Source organism: Rhincodon typus, chromosome 1 (assembly GCF_021869965.1).
Source record: "Rhincodon typus isolate 14 chromosome 1, sRhiTyp1.1, whole genome shotgun sequence".
Classification (NCBI taxonomy): Eukaryota; Metazoa; Chordata; class Chondrichthyes; order Orectolobiformes; family Rhincodontidae; genus Rhincodon; species Rhincodon typus.
In genome coordinates, this window is record NC_063332.1 from 84017731 (window position 1) to 84041848 (window position 24118).

The 24118-nt window shown below is 39.3% G+C and overlaps 1 protein-coding gene across 4 annotated transcripts in view; it reads left to right on the forward strand.

Moving 5' to 3' along the window:
• Nucleotides 1–24118, forward strand: part of apbb2b (amyloid beta (A4) precursor protein-binding, family B, member 2b) — a 159770-nt gene that overhangs the window by 85670 nt on the left and 49982 nt on the right. For all 4 annotated transcript variants that reach the window (XM_048602834.1, XM_048602810.1, XM_048602820.1 and 1 more), the window contains 2 exons: nucleotides 11799–11945; nucleotides 12550–12677. In XM_048602834.1, the coding sequence (XP_048458791.1) occupies nucleotides 11799–11945; nucleotides 12550–12677 (275 nt within the window). The remainder of the gene's footprint in view (nucleotides 1–11798; nucleotides 11946–12549; nucleotides 12678–24118) is intronic.

Below are 24118 nucleotides of genomic sequence, written 5' to 3' on the forward strand. Positions count from 1 at the left end.
CGGGCCTAGACCCTTCTTCAGAAGAAGGGTCTAGGCCCGAAACGTCAGCCTTCCTGCTCCTCTGATGCTGCTTGGCCTGCTGTGTTCATCCAGCTCTACACCTTGTTATCTCTGAGTATCAGTGAGCAGTTTACTTCTTTGCAAGTGCCACTTGATAGCACTGTTGACAACCCCTCCCATCATTTTTTTCAAGTCCTGACCCCCCGCAAAGCCTATCCATCATCTACAAGGCACAAGTCAGGAGTCTGATGGAATACTCCACACTTGCCTGGATGTGTGCAGCTCCAACAACACTCAAGAAGGTTAACACCATCCACGACAAAGCTGCCCGCTTGACAGACTCCACATCCACAAATATCTACTCCCTCCACCACCAATGCTTAATAGCAGCAGTAGTGTGTACTATGTACAAGATGCACTGCAAAAATTCAAAGATCCTCAGGCAGCACCTTCCAAACCCACAACCACTTCCATCTAGAAGGACAAGGGTATCAGACATATGGGAACACCACCACCTTCAAGTTCCCCTCCAAGCTGCTCCCTATCCTGACTTGATAATACATTGCCGTTCCTCCACTGTCGCTGGGTCAAAATCCTGGAATTCCCTCCCTAATGGCATTGTTAACCCACAGCAGGAGGACTGCAGCGGTTCAAGAAGGCAGCTCACCACCGCCTTCTCAAAGGCAAGTAGGGATGGGCAAGAAACGCTGTCCAGCCAGCGACGCCCACATCCCACAAAAATGAATTTTTCAAAAATTGCTGATGATTGAGAGTAGACCAATGAGGTGGTAATTGGCTAGGTTGTATTTGCCCGATTTTGTTTTTTGTGTACAGGATATAGCTCGGCAATGTTCCATTGTGTCAGATTGATGCCAGTGTTGTAGGTGTGCTGGAATAGCTTAGGTAGGATGCAGCTAGTTTTGAAGCTCAAGTTTTCAGATTGCTGCAATGTTGGCTGGGACATGGCCTTTGTAGTATCTAGTTTCTTCACTGATTTCTTCTTATCACATGAAGTGTGTCAGTATTTGTAGACTGGCATCTATGATATTGATGGACTCTGGAGTAGGTCTAAGTGGACCATCCACTAGGCATTTTGTAAATCCATCCTAGTCGATTTGCTCCTCAATCCTTCAATAGTTTTCTCTTAGTAGATTTAAGAGACAAGTTTCAGAATTAACTATTTCACTTTCAAACTTCGTATTCTTCACATTCTATCATATTACGGTTACTTTTTCCCAAAGCTCCTTTACCTCAAAGTTATTAATTAGCCCTTTCTCATTACATATCACCAAATTGAAAAGGGCCCAATCCCTATTTGGCTGCTCAACGCATGTCCTTGAAAGCTATCTAATACACATTCCAGAAATTTATCCTCCAAAGCATTAGTGCTGACTTGGTTAGCTTAATCCAAATGCACATTGAAGTCAGCCATTATTATTGCATTACCAACATTATATACATCTCTAATTTTTTAAATTTATACCAAACCCAGTATTAGTACAGCAAAGTTTGTTTTAACTGGCACTCTCAATTAAACCGGCAAAAACAACCCTGAAATACCAGAGGTTTACTGTACTATCGCGATCTCAGCAATGTCTGAGTAGTCAGTTGAGGGTATGATCAACCAGAATATTTGATCAGTCAGCATGCTCCTGGTTCCATAGTTGCCAGTCAATAAAATGTTTGCTGTGCTACAGTTTGGAGTTTGTTTATTTTTCCCCCTCACTATTACGTGGCTGCCCCCAAGCTGATTTTGCATCTTAACCTTTTGAACAAAGATTCTCTCCTATTATGTATTGATGTCATCCTTTGTTAGGATTGTTACCCTATTTTGTTTTTGTAGAATGGATTAAATACAATTAGGTGTTATAATATGTTTGACCATTCAGAATCCTATTTTCAGAAAATGTTTAACTACATTCATTGCAAAGATTGTAAAGCAGCGTATCCAGTACAAACATTCTTATTTGATTAAAAATGTAGATCATAAAAAAAACAGACACCAGCAGCCTGCTGGGCTCAGAACATGATATAAGGTCAGGTTTTTAAACAGCAACCTGTAATGGCACACTTTCACCAGGCTGAGAACGAGAACACAGGAAGGTTGTTAGTTTAAGCCCAGCAAAACAATTCATTGATGTGGGGAAGGACAGCATATTCATTATCTCACATTTTTCTGGATAGACAAGCTGTACCAATTGAACAAGATGAATTCAATCATAGTGATATGTCCACTTACTGAAAGGTAAAGCAACATAATGATTCACTTCATGCCTCCCCTTACCAAGTCTGCCATCAAAAAGATTGGTAAAGCAGCTGGGGTATACTTGGAAAGATGTGAATGTTCCATTTAGGTCACAAGTGCATTTCAGTTGCAGCCCTGAATGATGGCATTAAATAAATAGCCATTGGGAGGTATGAGGTCAGTTCTGGAAGATATTGGCAGTGGACTTGATATCTGGCACCAACTGATGCTACTAAACTCAAATAGTATTGATAGTAGGCACACAATTGTGACATTATAAACAATACTTGTAAAGGTGCGTGTATGATCCCAGTTCCAGAAGGATGGAGATTAAACTTACGATAATATTTTTAAAAAGTAACGGGTAAAAAGTCCCAACTTAGCTGGGCATTAAAGGTTAGGGGCCTGTTTCAGTACAACAGTACATGTTTTTCCTTGCAGCATTGCTTCCAATGTTATTTATGCGTCTTGATTTCCCTCTGAGGTTAGAGCAAAATTGGTGCTGAAAAATTGAGTCAGATTTACTGATCGCCACTGATTGTCAAGCAAGGATGGTGTTTTTCCTACTGCCAGCTCTCAATCTGCAAGACTGAAATATTGCTGCCACAGACTACAATGGCTGACTCCAGGATGGGCATCTGCAGCAGAATTTTGGCTAAGTGCCAACGATAGCATTAAAATGCACTTGCTGACTTTGAAAAGGATTGCAGATAAATAATGCAGCAGTTATTTATGAATTCAGTATGCTGCCTTTTACTTTAGAGAAAATGTCAAAAGTGATTTTTTTTAAAAAATGTCCATATGGTTACTTTATTAATTTATTATTTTGTGCTGCAAGTTCCATTTTCATATATACATAATACATTTCTGATTTGCGTGAAATGTGAAAAAAAATCATTACTTTTTAAATGTGCAAAGTACAAGGCTGTAATTGCATTGAACGGTATAATGGGTTTTGGTTCATCCCTGAGCATTACAGTCAGTAGTGGCACTTTGCTAGTGGATGGTTCAATTAATGAGTCAAGCATTCTGTCATCATTTTATCTACTTCATTGTTCTCACTTTTGCTTCAAAAATTGTTACATTTTCCAGTGCATTACAGCATCTGGTTTCTTCTTTAAAAGTTCATAATTGTATTTAAGCTGTATAATGTACAATATTAAGTTACTTCAAAATATAATCTGAACAGTCACAATTCATTCTATTAGATTGAAAGATCATGAACTGCCAAGAGTTTCTTTATTCAGTGTTGACATATATACATAAATGATCATATTAAAATTGGCAGAACCACCTTTTTTAAATTATTCATTCATGGGATGAGGGCATTGCTGACCAGGCAGCATTTATTGCCCAGAAGGCAGTTCAGAGTCAACCACATTGCTGTGGGTCTGGAGTCACGTGTAGGCCAGACCAGGTAAGGATGGCAGTTTTCTTCCCTAAAGGACATTAGTGAACCAGATGGGTTTTTTCCTGACAATTGGCAATGGGGTCATGGTCATCATTAGATTCTTAATTCCATATATATTTTATTGAATTCAAATTCCACCATCTGCCGTGGCAGGATTTGAACTTGGGTCCCCAGAATGTTATCCAGGTCTCTGGTTTAACAGTCTGCGATAATACCACTAGGCCATTGCCTCCCCAAGGAATATATACATATCTCTTCCAAAAAGGCAGGATGGTGGTTTAGTGGTTAGCACTGCTGGTTCATGGCACCAGGGACCTGAGTTCGATTTCATTTTCAGGTGACTGTCCATGTGGAGTTTGCACATTCTCCCTGTATCTGCGTGTGTTACCTCTTACAGTCAAAAGATGTAAAGGCTAGGTGGATTAGCCATGGAAAATGCAGAGTTACAGTGGCGAGTCTGGGTGGGATGCTCTTCAGATGGTCAGTGTGGACTCAGTGGGCTGAAAGGCCTGCTTCCTCACCGTAGGGATTCTATGATTATAAAAGAGTCTTCTGAACGGTCATGTCAGTGAACTAAGGTCTTATGGAAAGTCAAACGCCTGGCTGTCACCACACGCCAAAGGAAAGCATTTGGCCTAGAAAAAGAGATTCCAATTTATTAACTGTCAATAATGGTGTGCAGGAATGTGGACAAATGGCAAGAAATTGGCACTAGATAATAGGACCAGTGCAGGCATAATGGGCCGAATGGCTCCTTTCCATGCCTGCGTTAAATGATTCTGTATTAAAACATGGCCACAAACAAAGTAAGTCTTAAACGTCCACTTTTGATTGATCTTCATCATCTTTTTTTAATCTATACAAAGTATTTTTGTACATGCTCCTTTTCACACTCATTGCGAAAGATAGGGAGAGCAGAATAGCATTGTTTATATAATAACAATAATTCCTCTTCTGATCCTTTTGAATATGCTTGCTATGATGAAAATGATGAATGGAGCCAAATCAGTAATTGACTTTACATTATATTCTAATATTCCCAAAAGAGTTGTGTAAAAATATAACTAAAATCCAGCCTTTCAAAGGGGGAGAGACCAGAGGTGGATGGGCCGGGCATTTCCTGCTGGTGACCAACGTGTCAGCTGACAGGTTCAGCAGGGTTTTGAAAAAATGTGTTCGAGCAGGTGAATATCTGGATCAAGTGGCAATTACCCAATAAAGATCTCACTAAGTTAATTGGCCGTTCTTTTGATTTGCCTAGCTGGCAGGGCCTCCATTCTGGAGGCCATAATATGGCCTGTAAGAAAATGGTAGCTTTAAGGCAACTGATTGGATGGCCAGAACTGCATTGGGCTTTTTAAATCCATGCTCCTCCCTGCAACTGCCGAAGTAGGGTTTGTCCTGTGTGTGGACAGCGTAGAATCTGTGGCCAGTCATGTTGTGACAGTCGCAAGTCCTGAAATGCTGAAGGGAGAAAGCACTCTTTCAGAAATTTTCTTTGGAATAAAATGCTGTTCGACAATTCTATACAAGTGTCAATCAGACAAAGCCATTCATTGCACCAATAACACAGGTTCCCTCTCCATTCATACCTCTATGTCTTATCTGAGTAAACGTGTATATATAATGGACAAAAATTGAAAGAATAATCTGCAAATTATTTCAAAATGTGTAAACAATCAAATGAATCCCTTAAAGAAAATAAATTCAGCTACCTGACTGAAAATCTGAATTTCATCTTGACTAAGCCCACTATTATATAGAGGGCAGACCTCTATTAATGTCAACAATGCGTTATCTCTGCCCACAAAATAATTAAACGGTAGCTATTCTCCTAAAAATACAGAATCTTCATTGTAGATGTGAGCTATCTGCTGAATAATTGACTGATTATGCTGCTTCAGCAAATGAATTGAGAAAGTTGGCTTAGTCTGGAATTTAAGAGCATAAGAATGGCATTTTATCGAATATTTTGTCAGGGTCAAGGTGATCCTATTTTGAGGATAAACTACCTTAAATTAAAGTCTTACATAGTAGCATATATATGTTCTGTTCTTGTGTTCAAAATTTATATTAATTTTATATTATTGAAACACATATTTTAATGTTCACCTTAAATAAAATTGTCACTGTCTGTGTTGCAAGGTCAAATTGTTTGTATTTGATATTGTCTCTTCTAATTTTTCATTCATGGGAAACTTTGTCGGCATGGATGAGTTGGACCAAAGGGGTACTTCCATGCTGCATGATTGTGACTGTATAACTCCGACATGGACCAAGTATTGTTGTGCTTGGAATTGAAGTGTATAGTCAGTCACTGCTTTTATTTTTAAAGGATGGTGGTAACTTGAGAACTAATGAGGCAAGTAAAACTGCTGTTCACTGACTTAATACCTTAATGATCAGCTATACTCCTGGACTACACTGGCAGCCACTTCGAACAAAAATATATCCCTGCTTTATGGAAAAATGGGCTAAATGAAAACTACAGCTTGCCCATTTGCAAATGTCATAGGTTACAAATTGGCCTTATGTGAGTTATACTGGACTAGATTTTTCACTCAATTATATTCAGTGAAAAATCTAGCGCTATTTGTAGCTTTCACTTTATTCTATGAATTTACTTGAAATGGAAGTTTGTTTTGCTGAGAATATCATCGTTGAAAGATCAGGAGTTGTGATGTTCAACTTGTTAATCTGAACTGATATTACATGGGAATGCTGATCGTTGAAATGGCCAAACTTGTTGATATTGAATAAAAGTGTAAATTAAGTTTTGTGGTTTGTGGACAGACATGTCGCCATCTCTCTGTTAAATATTGAGCAAGAAATTGTTCCTTTAACAGCAGTCAGACAACTGGCACTAGCTGTTAATTAAGTGTAACTGATACAGCAACTCAAAGTGAGGAGTAGCTGCAAACTTAAATGTGAATGCTCGAAGGGTTCTGTCCAACTTGACCTGCTCCACCATTTGCAAAGATCCAGCTTTACAGAATGCCATTTGTTGTCTGCCTCAGCTTGAATGTGCATTGAATAGCATGAAGCTGTTGTATTTGTATGGTAGGTATGAATGAAACCTGCCAATAAATTTTGAGGGTAGCTATGAGCACAAGAATCTTCTTAAAAAAATTAAAATTGCTGCGAGTCACCCCTGACACTAAACATTAACTGTTATGAGTGTGGAACCCCATTCAGTCAGGTTTTGAATTTTTTGAGATGGTAAGTTTTTAAAATATTTTTCCCTTTTCCTTTCTCTCCTCTTTAATCCAGTCTTTTCACCCCTTGTTTTAGTTTATTTGCCTCTCTTTCAATTACTAATTTGACATGGAATTAATTTTCTTTTATTCATCATCCTTCTCGTTCCTTTCTGTATTTAATCCCCAGTCTTTAATTCTCGCTAGTTAAGGAGATATTCTGTCAGAGGCCCCAGATGCCGTGTTTCTCTTGGTGCGCTATGACAGGCCTGAAAGTTCAACTGCTGTTGATCTGAAGGATAACTCGTAGCATTCTCAGTGGGTTGCTCTCCTACAACAAAATCTGGCCCACTTATTAAAAGATTAGAGACAAAAAAACTGCAGATGCTGGAATCCAGGTAGACAAACAAGAGCCTGGAAGAACACAGTCCTGAAGAAGGGTAATACCCGAAAAAAGGACTGCTCTTTTCCTCCAGATGCTGCCTGGCCTGCTGTGTTCTTCCGGTCTCCTGTTTGTCTACCTATTATTAACAGATACCCACTTGATGGCAGTATTGTGCAGTCACAATCTCACAGCTATTTTAAATTGCCTGTGCTATTCAGTTTTAACTTGTTTTTGAAGTAACAATATTTGCAGTGAACCCTTTTATTTCCATATCGATTCTTCAGGCTATTCCCTTCAGTGCATTAACCTTTAGTATCTTTAAGAGCAACTTCAGTATCACAACAATGTATTCTCAGCTTTGGTAAAACACTAAAGTCAGAATGTAAATATGGGAGACTTTTTGGGACTCAAGTTTGTAACAAAAGGACTTCTTTGCTTGCATTTAAATGAGAATATGGCAATTTCCCCAGCTGTTAATTTCTTTGCAGACTGAACCCATTAGACACAACTAAACTTCGGTGGTCTGCAACTACCCAAGCACCCTACCAACCGTTTCTTCATTAACCAATCCATTCCAGTACAAGTGTGTTGCTTAGTACCAACAAATGTGGAATCCAAAAGAAACAGGTTGTTAGAGGTCATTCGTCGCAGCCTCAGATATCACTCAGCACGTAGGTAACATTTCTGCCATACAAGTCAAGAAATTAACATCTTGAATTGCAGAAAGCTGGGCTTTCTTCCCTGGCCTTTGACAACAATGCCACTGCTGATCTCCCCACGAACACTGTCCTATGGGTCTCTGTTACCTAGAAACATAATTGGTCTAGCCTTTTAAATACACAGGCCACAAGAAGAGTGCAAACACTGTGTGTGTTAGCAAGAGGATTCCCTTGACTCTTTGAAACCTCTATAATTTCCAAAACTCAAGCTGCGTGTGTGATGGAATATTCACTAATCCCTTTGCATCAGCGCAACCAGAACCCTCTGTAGCCTAATACAATTTGGAACAATGCAATTTCCCTGATTGACGCACCTTCCAATGGATATATTTTCCAACCTTTACATCAGTAGATCCTGTCTGCAGCAGGATACCTTGCAGCAAATTGTCAAGCTTTACTTTACCTTCCTCTTGTGTAATCTCTATCACCAAGACAGAAGTAGCAGTGACACAGGAACACCATCTCCAAGTACCCATCCAAGTTGAGTTCTGTCCCAAACTGGACATGCGTTGCTGGTCCTTTGTCACTGGGTCAATCCTGAAATTTCATTTTAGCAGCAGGACTGGATAAGGCCCACCATATCCCTGACAAGTAAATTCAGCGAACGGCAGTAGCTTTGGCAGTGTCTCCCACAACACAAGAACAGTAACGTTTTGTTTAGAAAATGCATATTGGTGATTAAAGCTCTCTAGCCAATTGTTGCAAGTTTTTTTTCCTACTATTTTAACTTAACAGATCAACTGGCTGAATAGAATTCAGATGTAATCAAATACTGATTCAATTATACATAACCATGTACTACTGTACTATAAAAAAAATTCCACTAATCTATTCTGGACCAATATATGTTGCAATTGTTTACAAATTCCCACGGAGATTATGTTTTCTTTTCTCCCCCATCAGTGCTCTTGTTGTGGCTGAAATTGCAGGCTGAGGAAAAAAAAACATATTCTCTAGTACTCCTCACATATTTACATTCCTGAAACCTCATTTAGCAAGTTGCTTCAAGCTCTGTGAGACAGTGTAAATTAGTTATGTAAAGCCACAGCAAACTTGAGTGACTCATACGGTTTCTTTCATGTAATGAGGTGGCACCCTAAGTTATCAATGATCTTTTTGGAAATTGTACCATTTTAACAAAACTCCTTTCGTATTCCAATCCAAATCTGTTGCGCAAGTGCTTCAGGACCTTGGAGCAACCTTGTAATGATGTCACACAGCTTCACATCATTGAGCATAAATGGTGTTAAAGCTAGACTAAACTATAAACTAGCCTATACTCGAGAATGATAGAGAGTCTTAGGAGCACATGGACATGATGAACACATGAAGGTTACGACTCTAATGTTAGAGCTTGGTATAGATTTGATTACAATGTATAGCAACGTTTAGCATTAATGTATAATTGAAGTCCAAGCCTGAATGTAGTTCTTGTCAAGGCCTATCCTTGACCACTATGTCTTGAATGTAAATTCAATCTGTGGCATCAAGCCATATGATATAAGAATATTGCAAAAGTGTTTTTAGATATGTATCTTTGGAGAGCCAGCATGAAAATGACAATCATTTGGTCTCCTGTGTTGTAACCATACTATGATAATTAGATACGTAACTATATTGTCATATGTAAATGTACTAAAAGACTAGCACAGTAGTTTTCTTTTCATGGAGGAAAGAATGAACAGGCTGACCAAATACTGCAGAATTTGATAAAAGTCTCATTTTTATCCTGACTGAAAAGACTCTTTTGCATTTCACTGAAAGCATGTTCAATTCTTGAAGTCAACTTTGAAGAACTTTCTTTTTTTGTAATGTTAATAATTTTATCATTCTTTAATAACATTAAATGGACTTATTTATGCCACTAAATTATTGAAAACGCTGGTTTAAAAAGTTATTACTTCCATTGAAATGAAAAATTCAAAATTCATTGTGAACCGCATGAGTATTTTGGAATCTTGGACCAATACCCTTGGTTCCATACCACAAGCCAAGCTTTGGTTTGGGCAATATCTTTCTTGTTTTAAAACAACTTGATTGTATCTTTTACAGTATTATAATTATAAAGGTGTAACCATTTGGAACAGTTGTGACAAAGAGAATGCACTCAGAGTATCTCCTTTTACACATACTGATCATCCAAAATTGTATTTCCAAGATCATACTTAATAGTTAGCAGACAAAGTTGAAAAGACTGGCTGATCAATATCTTGATATTTTGTAATAAATACAGTGAAATTTGTCTTCAATAATTAATTTTAAAGCCTTACTTTAAGATAGTAATTTGCCTTGCATATGATTTGCCTTGCATATGATTTGCTCACAAAAGAATTGCTAAATGCATTCCACCATGAGTATTGTTGAAATAATTTATTATTTAGACCAGGGTTATAAATAAAATTTTATCAAGAAAAGGAATGATCCTGATGCTCAAGAATGCCAGTTGTACTTGCCAGTCACAGTTGTCTTTGCACCTGTCTATGGGAATGGGATTGGACTGGAATGACTAACCAGCTGAGGGCCATACTGCCCTAACAGTTTCTTTTGAAATTGGGAATCATACATGATGTTACAGTCTGTGCTATGTGCTGTTGTTTTATTTATTGGGCTGTACAATAAGTTCATTAATCTGATTCCATTATCAACAGATTTCACATGGAGTTCTAAGGAGTGTTCTATTCTCAAACTGATTAACAACAATTTTGCCTAGCTCTAAAATGCTAAAGTTGTTTCATTCCATCAGTCCTCAATTACTCATGTACCTCTATCATTTGTCCTGTTACAACTGATTGATTGCTTTTGAGAATGTATTAATAGCTCTTAAATGATCTTTGTTGACTAATCAGTCTTTCAATATGGATGCAAATCTGAACCGGCTTGGTAGCAAGGCTGATATAAGGAAGTCTTTAACCTTGAGTAAATCGCCACAAGTTACTTTTAATTTGGATACTTATTAAGAAATCTCACAGTCGTACTGAAACAATAATTTATACTTTTTTAAGACTCCTCAAGTAAGCAAGTTTGAGCTTGCGATCCAACTTAGCTATTACCCAATTAATGGTGAAATCTGGACAGGTGTTCAACCAATGTAGTCTGTCCCTGGAAGTTTCCAGGTTCGTCCTTCTGCAGTGTTGTTCTTCAAAGTTCTGCTATTGGGTTGTTCTGGTGTTGGATTCTTATACAGTTTTCTTTCTTTCAAATTTGCAGTGTGACATTATTGACATCCTTTTGGGTTCTTTCATCCCCAACATTGATTGTAATTTTGGAGACTTCAAGTCTGCAGCTTGTCGTCTTATCAAAAATAGCTCCTTTGTTCCTTGTTACATTTGGGGTGAGCTGTCTGTTTAAAACACAGTATTTTCCTGCAATTAACCCCTTTACTTCAGAACATTACTTCTGAAGGCAGGTTTAATTGCCCATTTGTCATGAGGCAGCAGATTATCAAATAAGTATTATCCCCTTTCTTCCAGGAAGCAGGTTATTTATGTTGTTTCTGTAACTCCCCCTTCCTAGCGATGGTTAATTCACATGATGCTGTAACTCTATAACAGTTTCTCTTGTCCCTTTCATCTCAAGAAACGCATTATTCCAGACAAAGAGTTATTGCTACTTCTTTCAATCCATGTATATCAATTTATCTTTGTTGATTTATTCAGTCCATCTATAGTTATTAAAGTTCTGAAGTCGATAATATCACAGTATATTGTACTTGATGAAACTGATTTATTTCTTTTAAAACATCAAATTAAACCGTACCTTTTTTTAAGATCCACTAAATTTTAATTCTGTCACTGAAAGTTTTCAGTGTTGTATTGATGTATTGTGTATTCATTTCCAATTGCAGTGTTTTGCTGTACGTTCCCTGGGTTGGGTAGAAATGGCGGAGGAAGACCTGGCACCTGGCAAGAGCAGTGTTGCTGTGAATAACTGTATCCGGCAGCTTTCCTACTGTAAAAATGACATCAGGGACACAGTTGGAATTTGGGGAGAGGTAAGAGATATTAAAACTAAAAATTAGTTTTAATTTCTGGTTATAGCAAATTTAAACATTATTATGGTTGAGCAAATCTACTTCATTGCTCGCCAAACCTGGGTTAATTGTACCAACACCAACAACTTAAGTTTCTACAGTGTTGGCAATGTTATGGAAAAATGTTCCAAGGTGTCTCACTGAGCTGTTGGTGACAAAAAGGAGTGAACCACTGAAGGACATGTAGGGAGCACTGACCAATAGTCTAGACATGGTGAGTTTTAAGGAACCTCTGACAAAGAGAAGATGGTAATGGAGATCTAGAAGGGCCGTGGAGGAAATTTGTGACAATATGCTATGTGGTGCCAGAAGTGGGATAGAGTTTAGGTGGATGCACAAGAGGTTCAAGACAGAGGAAAATGTACAAGTATATGCTTTATAATCCTGAGAAGCAAGAAATATCAAAGAGTTGATAAACTGGTTTCCCATAACCTTTCAATTATAATTCCGAGTTGGCAATAAAACCGGTATAAAGTATTGGCGTTTTATTGGCAGCATGATGAAATTGAACAACCTGAGAAATGGCAAGTAGTCTTAAATAATTCATATTATTGTTAAATTTCAGGGTAAAGACATGTACCTCATTCTAGAAAATAATATGTTGAACCTAATTGACCCCATGGATCGTACTGTTCTTCATTCCCAACCAATTGTCAGCATTCGTGTGTGGGGTGTAGGTCGTGACAATGGGCGGTAAGTGCTTAGTTTTAGAGATTTAATAAGTTGCTGGATTCAATTATATTTTTCTCAGCTTTAATATTCAGCTGTTGAACTACACATCAGTGACAAAAGATTTTAAACTTAAATAAATCATAGTGATTATGTTGAATTCTGGTTTAGCAATTTAGTTTATGAGGACTTTAAGCCAATGTTAAACTCTTTTATTGTACTTGTATGCAGACTTGTTTAGTGAGTTGGTTAATTCCTACCATGTCTCTTAGGATTCTTAGCTTTCTGTAATAAATTGCTATGTTCCATGTTATTGTTTGAAATATGCTGAAAAAAAAATTGTCATTTGGATAATGTTGCCTATAATCTTGATTTATAAAACTGAAACTGAGATCTATATCCACATGCAAGAATGATCTTATTCTCCTGTTTACTGAGCCATTTTAATGCTCAATACTGTGCATCTTTTAGCAGAATATAATAAAGCTACAATTCCTACTTGGGCTAAACTGAGTGGATTTGTCACTTTCAGCTTTTTCTTTTAATTATATTCTTGTGTTGCCAACAAATGCTTTTCATACAGTAGAAAATGGTTGCTTTCCTTGATGTAGGTATTTCTTGAGAATTGTCCTTTGAGAGCAAGGCGAAAGGATTCGACAGTGTTTTTTATTAGTCTTTTTTATGTTCAAGCCTGTGCTACCAAATGACAATTCCAAGAAACTGATACAACAAAGATATTGGAATATAAGTTAAAAGTACTTGGTGCACAGCCCTGCAACACATAGTCATCTTCATGCTGAACGTTACAGGGGAGGTTGTTGCTGTTTAAGTAACTTTAATAAGTTTCTGCAGTGTATTCCTTTAACTGTACATATTGCGTTCATAGTGGCACAACAGCATAACGCTGTTAAACTGTTCTCCCCTTAAAGGGGGCTTGAGTGTTCTTGCAACTGCAGCCATCTAGAGAATGACAGGTATGCTGTAGAGTTGACAACAGCCATCTGTACTTCACTGCTTATCTGGCATCCAGCACCAGATAAACTTCTCTGCCTCTTTCATTTTCCTTCCTCTCCTTAAAATTTGCCACTTTAGCCAAGAAATTGGCCATCTACCCTAATATTGGCTTCTGTAGCTGTGCCATATTTTGTTTTCTAAAGCTCCTGTGTAACCCCTGAGATGCAAAACAATGTTGAAACCACTGTGTAAATTCACATTGTTGAGTCTTTTGTATGCTTGTATATGGCTAATGAATTCTAATTACACAGTGTTGTCACTGGAGATCAGATTTGGATGCACAAACTGTTCTGCTGTCACTACTGAAGGTCAAAACTATCACACTGAAAGCACATTATACATGGACTAAAGCTACTTGCTGAGATTAATTTTGAGTTTTGTTAATTTTCAGAGCAAATGACACATTAACACCGTCATTCAGCAAGTTTCTAACAGGAAATAATATCTCATTTTAAGAACTGAAAACTAAGAGTTTTGATGTGTAGCAAGACTTCTGACTGAATCAGTTGTAATTTTGTCTTGATTGAACTTCCAAATACAGTATATAGATGATGTAAACCTTAGGGCTTAATTTTTTTTGTCTCTTGGGATCAGAGTTGGGCAGGATAACGCCACCAGCCCAGAGCCAGCTACCCAGCTCCATCCCATTCCTGGGCTATTTCTGAAGATACAGGATCAAGGGGCAGCAGAGCCACACACTTGCACACAGCACATAGCCCATCCAAGTATTAGGTCTCTGTTAACAGAGTTCAGTTGGGATTTTCAGTCTCCTGCTTTTCACCGGTAGCGGAAGACCAGCTTATTTGTTTGGAGAGTATTAGAATGGGAATTAGTGCACAGAATTCTGATGCACAGCCATTCGCTTTTCGTCTGGGGTCCAAGTACTTAATAATGATATGATCATATTCAATTCAATGTGTATGTGAAAAAATATCCCAAGAATGATAGCCGTTTTCTGGACCTAGTAGCCTGTTCTAGTCTAATGAAAAATTTGTCTATTGTCATTTACTTTGAACGTTTGTAAGACAAGATATGATCCATTATAAATCCAAATTATTCCAATGCAGTTGAATATAAAAATGGCAGAGGAGAAATGGAAAAGAAAACGAGAGGCAAAGAGTTGAATGGCCAGCATGATCATTTTAAATGGTGGACCAGGCTCGGAGGGTTGAAGGGCCTACTCGTGCTCCAGTTTTCTATGTTTCTATGTTTCTATGTGTCAATGTTTCAAATCCTTCCCGTCAAATAGCCTCCTTGTGTGAATACAGTTGAATAGCGAGACAGTAGCAGGGGAACTCCAAAGTCGAAAGTTGAGGCAGCTGAAAGCTTGGTCACCAGACATGGAATGATATGTATTTGGAATGTACGACAGCCCAGCATTGGAGGAATGCAGATATCTGAGGATTGTGGAGCAAAAGGGGGTTACAGAAATGAAGAGAACTGAGGCCATGCAGGAATTTGAAATAATGAGAATTTTTTAAATTGAAGCGTTGTCAGGCTGCAAGCCAGTGCAGGTCAGCAAGTACAGGATCATGCACGGAATTAGTTGAGAGTTTGGTTTGCTTCAAGTTTATGGAAAGTGAAAAGTACTTAAGTAGACAAGTCAGGTGATAACAATGAGATTCATGAATTTAACTGCAGTTGTGCTTAAAAATAAGTAGAGTTGGGTGATGTTTTGGAGATGAAAGTACAGTAGGCAGTCTGGATAATGAAACAGAGATGCGATTGAAAACCATTTTAGGATGAAATAGAAGGCTAAGGTTGTAAACAGTGGTTCAGCCTTGGACAGTGGCTAACCAGTAAACTTATTGGAAGGAACTGAACATGATGGCTTTGGTATTGCAAGTGTTTGATTAGAGGAAATTTCTGTCCTTCTAGAACTGGACGTCAGAATAAGTCAAATCGGAGATGATTTAGAAAAGATGGTGCACTAGAGCTGGGTTTTATCAGCGTACGTGTGGAAACTGATATGTTTTTGGATGTAGCCACTAAGAGGTTGAAGAGCAACAGGGGAAGACTAAGGGGAAATGCTTGTAATGGTTATCCCTTCAAAGGAGAGCTGCACTTAAAACAATAAGGCTGGTTTGTCTTATTGTAAATAGCCACGGCAAATGTAAAGAACTAAAATGTTTTCTTCTTTGGAATTTGAAAGCCAAATTCCATTATTCTACTGTGTTTGCTTTCCTGGGAACAAATGCCAGTTTAATAAATCACATTGAGGTGCAATATATAAAGAGTGCAATGTTGACCCAAGAGTGCCTTAAGTATAACATCAAAAAGCTTTTATCAGTTCCCCTCCTGTGGTGTGATGAAAATGTTTCCTTTCCCCCACAGTGTAGTAGACGAGGTTATAATTTATCCAAGCAGCTGGGTTATCAAGCCTGCGGATCAACATTTCGTCTTGCAGTCAAATCTGCCACTGGACATCAGACTTACTCTAAGGTTATTAGTGATGCCTGAAATAACTCCAGTAACCCTGAGTAATTGAACGATTCCTAAATATGTCTCCGGTATAAATGGATATTTGCAGGTGGTGAACATTGATTTGAGCTCCCCGATGCCTGATGTGTAGGAATTATGCAGAGTAAAATTCTTTTGTGCAGATTTGATCATTGTGGTACAACAGGCAATGCTCTCTTAAATGTATAATATATTTAAGAGACCAGCATGGTGGCTCAGTGGTTAGCACTGCTGCCTCACAGTACTAGGAACCCGGGTTCAATTCCACCCTCGGGTGACTGTCCGTGTGGAGTTTGCACATTCTCCCCCTCCCTGTGTCTGCATGGGTTTCCTCCAGGTGCTCCGGTTTCCTCCCACAGTCCAAAGATGTGCAGGCTAGGTGGATTGGCTATCTGAATTGCCCGTAGTGTTCAGGGATGTGTAGATTAGGTGGGTTATAGGGGGATGGGTCTGGGTGGGATGCTCTGAGGGTTGGTGTGGACTTGTTGGGCCGAAGGGCCTGTTTCCAAACAGTAGGGATTCTATGATATAGCACGGGTAACCTATTCAGCATGAATGGATAAAGAAAAAAAAACTTGCAGAGTGGCTAAATGGTTCTTAGCTTAAGACATTCCATGTTGCATTGAATTATGTAGCTCCCCTTTCAACCAAGCTGTCAAGTATTTGATTTTAAGGATGTAAACATGATGAAATAGTCAAATTATGTCAAGAATACAATAGCTTCTACTTTATGCTATGCTTTAGGCTCACATTACTATTAGCATGGACATGTTTTCTTAATACCTTTGAGTGGGTGTTAACAGGTGTACACTGTTAGAGACTGCTGGCTCCTTGTCCTACAGTAGCGCTTGCTCACTCCTTCAGTCATGTAACACTCTTCCTTTTAATCTATACAGGTTAGTGAGTACAGTTCTATTTTGTGGGCATCTCTTTACATGCATACTTCTAGTCTGATCTCTTATCTTTTCTGCTCTGCTGATGTCAGAGTAAGGTGATCATTTGCATTTTCCATTATACCACACACCCCCCACCTCCAGTTCTCTGTCACTTGGTTATGTAATTCCAGTAATTTGTTTTTCATTATTTGTTATTGTTATCATTTAACAACATTATCACAAACCCCTCCCCCACAAGGTCCAGGTTTCCCAGCTTGAAATGATTTGGGACTCCCGACTGATTTCGTTCCTTAATTCCCACACAAGAGAATTCGTTCTTTACCAAGCATGGAATTGTACCATTCCATAAGGTATTCATTGTATTTATTGGATACCTTTGACCCATATCCTGTGATAATTGTACTCAGTCTCACTTGGCGCATTTGAGACACTGTACCAGAATAAGTGAATTGTTTTGTTTCGCAGGTTATTCATGTTTACAAATCAGTTCTCCCAATCATCTAGGTTCATTTGTCCTTTTTGTAAAATGCCAATTCCATCAATAATTCTTTAAGTTTATAGCAGGGTATGATACTAAACTATTTTCATGCTAATTTTTAAATAAATTTAAAATTAACAAATACTTAATTTATATAATTATACCAAGTGAAATACTGAAGAGTGTGCGAGCCTTTTTAAGAAAGCATTTCTCATTAGGATCTAACCAGAATTTATAAGGTCATAGGAAATAGGAGCACCAGTAGGCCTTTCATCTATCGAGTCTGCCCCACTGTTGGATAAGATCAAGGAGCAATCTGTAAGTAAGGGCAATTCTCAATTAGGTACAATTAGTTAAAGGGGTGCATAAAAACCTAAGACCAGATACAAATAGAAATGATGGGTAACTGCAGGTAGGCAGTGGTCACCATCACCATCCCACCTGCCTTCCCCGGCCCCACCCCTCCTCTCTCTCTTTATTTCTGAGCTCCCTTCCCCCTCCCCCATTTCTGAAGAAAGGTCCTGACCCGAAACGTCAACTTTCCTGTTCCCCTGATGCTGCCTGGCCTGCTGTGCTCCTCCAGCTCCACACTGTGTTATCTCTGACTCCAGCATCTGCAGTTCTTGCTATCTCTGAGTGAGATACTAATAGAGGTGATGGGTGAGTGGAAGTTAGTGCTCTATTATAGAATCTCTCAACACGAGGGGTGGGGGAATTCATGTGGCTCTCTGTGCCTGTGCCAGCTCTTTGGAAGAGTTACCATTGGCCTTGGTCCTGAATTGAGCAGGAAACACTTGGCCTAGGCTATATACTGGCATTTCTGATCTTTAATTGAGAAAAGATCAGTTGTGAAAAAGACACTCTAGAATTTTCCCCCCAACCCTACTCCCAACAAGGTAACTCAAGGTACATGAAAACAAAGGATTTGGGGCCATAGGTTGGGACTATTCTTGTACAAGATTGATTACTATTGGGGCCTATATGGTACTTCATTTTAGTTGAGCACCTCACCTTTCCTGTAGCCATTTTGGGGTGCAGAAACTAAGGTTGATTTAAAGTTACTGCAAGTCTGTACTGATGTGTATTCATGGGTACCAACACTGCAGCGTTTCTGGTATCCAGGCTAAAAGCAATGGGCAATGAGGTGGAAAACTTTAGAAGTACAACTACTGCCATCTTTTTAAAAAAACATTGAAGATGAATATTTTATAACAATGCAGTTGTAATGGAGGTTTTTGAAAGTAAGCTCATAATTGTGGTTAGCCCTTCAGTTACGCAGCTGTTGTCCAACACTTTTTTGCATAGGATCATCAAAAAAGCACATCTATGTCGGTTGCTTTGGTAGCTCTACTCTGAAGGGAGTCAACAAAAGTGTATAGCTTTAAAAAGATCAGAACATGGTCACGTGTATTTTTTCCTAATTTATACTTCCAATTTTGAACAAATTAAATACTTATAATTATCTGTTCAGCTGTCCTGATCAAGAAAGTATGTAGTCCTGGCTCAAGGACTCAGTTAAATCACAGAAACCCTACAGTGTGGAAACAAATCATTCGGCCCATCGAGTCCATACTGACTCTCCACAACACTGCATTTCCCATGGCTTATCCACCTAACCAACACATCCCTGGATACTATGGGCAATTTAACATGGCCTTTCCAAAATGTTACACAAGATTTCTGATTTTGTTCTTTCCATTCAGCAACGAAATGTTTGTTTACTAGGCATTACTTAATTTTAATAGGTGTCATGGCCCAGTACATTATTGACTTTCACTTGATGCTTTTATATTTTAATACTGAACAAAAAGGTTGCGAAAGATGGCCACCCTCAGGTCTTTTAACTTTTTTTGTACATTGAAGCCATTCCCCTCCCAATCCAGGGAACAAAGGAATATTCCAGATTGTTATAAAATCAATGTTTTCCTTCTGAAACTATCCAGCAGTGGATTATCAAACTGAATGTATCATTCCGCGGCAAACATACGAGCGCGAACACACACCTGTTTCAAACTCTCAAGGCATGAAACAGCAGCACAAAATTCTCAATCTACATACATGCTACCCTTTGTTTGGAAAAGGGCTTTGAATTGTGAAAGCCATATGGTGTTGAAACCTTTTCGTTGTGTTTTTTCCCTTGTCAGCTAGAAGCTGCTTTTAGACAGAGCTTCATCAGAATGCCATCAAACTAGCTGCAAGTCATCCAAACAGCCAGGTTGAAAATGAGAAATTTTAACAGCTCCCTCTCAACACATTACCAACTTTAAGTCCTCTTCAACAGCCAACCTCCTGAGAATTGGACTACAACAGTACAGCTGGTCTTTCTGCAGGGTGGAGACCCTTTCTAATACGGACAAAAGGGCCAATGAAGCTGGAAGTAGCCCTGAATTGGTCACCTGACTGGTTCACTGCCGTCATTCATCCTGCCACTGGCAATATGCCATAACAGTAGGAAGGCATAGGATTCTTCTCCTGGCACCTTACCCCACCCTCACCTAGCTCTTAATAAACAGGTTGAAAATATTCAGCCTCATTTTAATTGCATAAAATTTGGCAGCCTTTGAGCGTTTCAGGAATTTTATTCAATGAATCTGTCCATATATATCTAAGCCCTTAGATTAACCTTTTATATAGGAATATGGAATGTCTTTGATTTTGTCTTCCATTATTCTGCCTATTGTTCTGTGCAATTCTGAAATCAGTTGTTTTGGATGTGAGTATGATGTTCATATTGAATTTTTTTTTCCTAAAGAAATGCAAGAAGTAATTATTTGCTTCATGTCTGTGGTCTAACTTTCCCCACTCTGTACTTTCTGATGTGTGTGAAACACTGAGCCACTCATGAACGAGACAACAGAGCCCAGAGCTTCAACCTACAGGAGCCCATAACACAGAGAATCAGGTGCACGGCACACTCTACACAATTAAACACATAATTCACTTGGTGACTCATAACACAATGTGGCTTGCCTCGTCTTCATTTTATTAAGAAAAATGTTAGTTTCTGGCAATGTGGCAGTATCTTGCTCTAACTGATTCCCTTTGGCAGGTATAAGAACAAAGAACAAAGAAAATTACAGCACAGGAACAGGCCCTTCGGCCCTCCAAGCGTGCACCGATCCAGATCCTCTATCTAAACCTGTTGCCTATTTTCCAAGGATCTGTATCCCTCTGCTCCCTGCCCATTCATGTATCTGTCTAGATACATCTTAAATGACGCTATCGTGCCTGCCTCTACCACCTCCGCTGGCAATGTGTTCCAGGCACCCACCACCTTCTGCGTAAAGAACTATCCATGCATATCTCCCTTAAACTTGTCCCCTCTCACCTTGAACTCGTGACCCCTAGTAATTGAGTCCCCCACTCTGGGGAAAAAGCTTCTTGCTATCCACGCTGTCTACACCTCTCATGAGTTTGTAGACCTCAATCAGGTCCCCCCTCAACCTCCGTCTTTCTAATGTAAATAATCCTAATCTACTCAACCTCTCTTCATAGCTAGCGCCCTCCATACCAGGCAACATCCTGGTGAACCTCCTCTGCACCCTCTCCAAAGCATCCACATCCTTTTGGTAATGTGGCAACCAGAACTGTACGCAGTATTCGAAATGTGGTCGAACCAAAGTCCTATACAACTGTAACATGACCTGCCAACTCTTGTACTCAGTACCCCGTCCGATGAATGAAAGCATGCCGTATGCCTTCTTGACCACTCTATCGACCTGCGTTGCCACCTTCAGGGTACAGTGGACCTGAACACCCAGATCTCTGATTACATCAATTTTCCCCAGGGCTTTTCCATTTACCGTATCTGTAACCAAAGATTTTAAAACTCAGTGAATTAATTTCGTATCTTTACTTCCTTTAAAGTTGGAAGTTACCTAGAACTTTCTTGTGAATTTAAGGAAATGTTTTATGAGGACTGCAATGTGTGATCTGAATTGGCTCTTTGACTGTATTGCTTTAGATAAGGTGATGAAACAGTACTCTGAGGAGGTATATTAATAAAAGTGAGGATTGTAACCAATATGGGAAATTTGTGTGGAATGTCCTTGAGAAATTGAGATCATGCTTAGTCAATTGATTCATTGGAAAAGCCAACTTAGTTTGGTATATTGATGTCTTGTGATGTTGATTGTAGTATTTGGACCCAATAGCCATCAGATGACATTTGCAGTTGAATGTGGTTAGGGATAAAACAATTAACATGTGGGCTATTCCTTCACTGTCACTTGGTCAAAATCCTGGAATTCCCTTCCTAAGGGCATTTTGAGTCAACCTATAGCACATGGACTACAGACATTCAAGAAGGTAGTTCACCACCACCTTCTCAAGGGCAACTAAGAGGAAAATAAATGCCAGCCAGCCACATCCTATGAGTGAATAAAAAATTTCAAAGATCATTGGCTGAGTGTCAGTTTGATGGAGTTTCATGGAATATTTCTTTCCATGAGCTCTAGCAAGTTTTCTCCCTCAGTTTTCTGCAGCTCACATAATTATGTATGCACTGTGCCACTATGGAACTACTCTCGTGTTATCTTGCCTTCAGCAAACACGGGTAATCTTCTGAGATTTCTACTACTACTGCCATATTTAAAGCCCAGTTGTGCGCCAGGTCAATTGCTGCCAGCCCCAAATTACTGTTTACTGTCCACATTATGGCAGGGCAATGTGAAAGTCAAGCTTCCGAGGTGTCTCAAGTGGCATCGGTGATATTTCATTGCCAACTTGAAGTTCACATTCACAACTGCATTGCCGCCTGTCTGATTGACTGTGGTAGTAACTGCAGCTTCAAGACTTCAGCTGCACAAGCATCACGCTCTCAGTGCCACAGCATATTAGGAAGCTGCCTGAAGGAAGCAACTATGGCCTTAATGCCAAGGGTGGCATAACATCTTGCCATCCTCAATCCTGAACAATGAACCATCCCCAACTAACTTGTGGATAGCTCCGACTGATGAGTGACCAATAATCCCCTGAGTGGTTACATTGGACCTGCAGGACTCAGTGTGGCCTACTGCCTGGAGGGAAATGATATGGAACCCCTGACCCTGACTACCACAATTGCCTAACTAACCACAACCAAGTCCCAAGACTGACAACAAGACTGATGCCATTGACATATTGTGCCAGTACCCCCAATTGTTAACAGTCTGTCTTGACATGACTGAAGTTTACTCCCCTTAGACTCTTGAGACATGGTGATTTGTTTGAAGCACGTTCAGTTTGTGTGCTGCATAAACTGCAGGCATATGCTGTAAGTGTGACATTGTGAAACATTACTGTACAGCAACATGCCCACTCCCTTGAATGAGCGTTGCTGGCAGCCAGGACAAGCTGTGTGGCTTTTTGCTTGCTCTCAAAGGCAAGGCAAGATAGAAGTACTGTAAACCTGTAAGTTCCGAATGAGTCAGTGAGGTGCAAAGAGGCGCTGCAGCGATGCTGTGAGCATTCCAGTGCAGTGTGAATGAGCACTCAATAAGTGAACAGCCGTGAGATGAGTACCTATCCCGGTCCGCAAAGTGACCTGGCAGCAGCATTACATTGAAAGGTGTTGTTGCACTTAGTGGACTCTAAAGTGCAACATTAAATTGGAGAAAGTTATTTCAATTATGTGGTCAATATGCCATGATGATGTGGTGAGGCTGGTGTGTGTCCGATGCCAAATTCTGGAACAAAGGACACTGGCAGTTGCTACAAATAGACTGTGGCCTCGATGTTGGGGAATGCTGTTCAAGATGGGAGCCTGCAGGAACAAGTAGCCAGCTGGACCTCACAATCTCCACACTGACTTTCATGTCAGGAATTATCATCATCTAGTTTCTTTCTGCCACATGGAAGAATAGCAGTCTGTACAGAAATTAGGTGAGAATAGGTAATAATGGGGTGTTAATACATGCAAATGAGCTTCGCACCACTCACCAGTGAGATTCCTGAATTTTGGGTAAAAGATTGAAAATTTTGAGAAAAAATTACATCAAGAATCTCATTTTTCTGATCTTGCCATATTTTCCCATCTAATTTGTCATTGCCCACACATCATTCAGAAACTGGAATTAACTTCATCTGATTTAGGTTGAGTGTTAAATGTTAGCATGGGTTAGTCTGGAAGAAGTCTCTGACTTGGAATAAAAGATCTTTTTTAATCCACCAGCTGGCCTGGATATGTCTTGGTTTGACATGGTATCCAACAGTGAGCACTTCGAACCCCAATTTATCTTCAGTGTGCACCTCTATAAGGCAATTTCTTCTTTGTGTTTGTGTGACAGACATTTCACACAGTATTTCAAGCAGAGTGTGATTTGTGCCTTCTGTAGCAACAATACAACCTCATTTATTAGCCAACGTGGCAAAACTTTGCAATGCAATCCAATGCTACCTTTACCTTTTCCTAAAACATCACTCCTTCAGTAATGCACAGAAATGTCGGCTGAGACTGTGTGCGTAAGTCCCTAGAGTGCAGCTTGTTCCAACACTTTTTAACTCAGAAAAGTGATTGTTACCAGTGAACCAAGACAGAAACAGATCAAGAAGAACCTCTAACAACCAAAGTAACCAGCAAAAGTCACTGAAATGAACTTCATTACTTTGCTGGTGCATGGTTCATTAAATGTTATGCT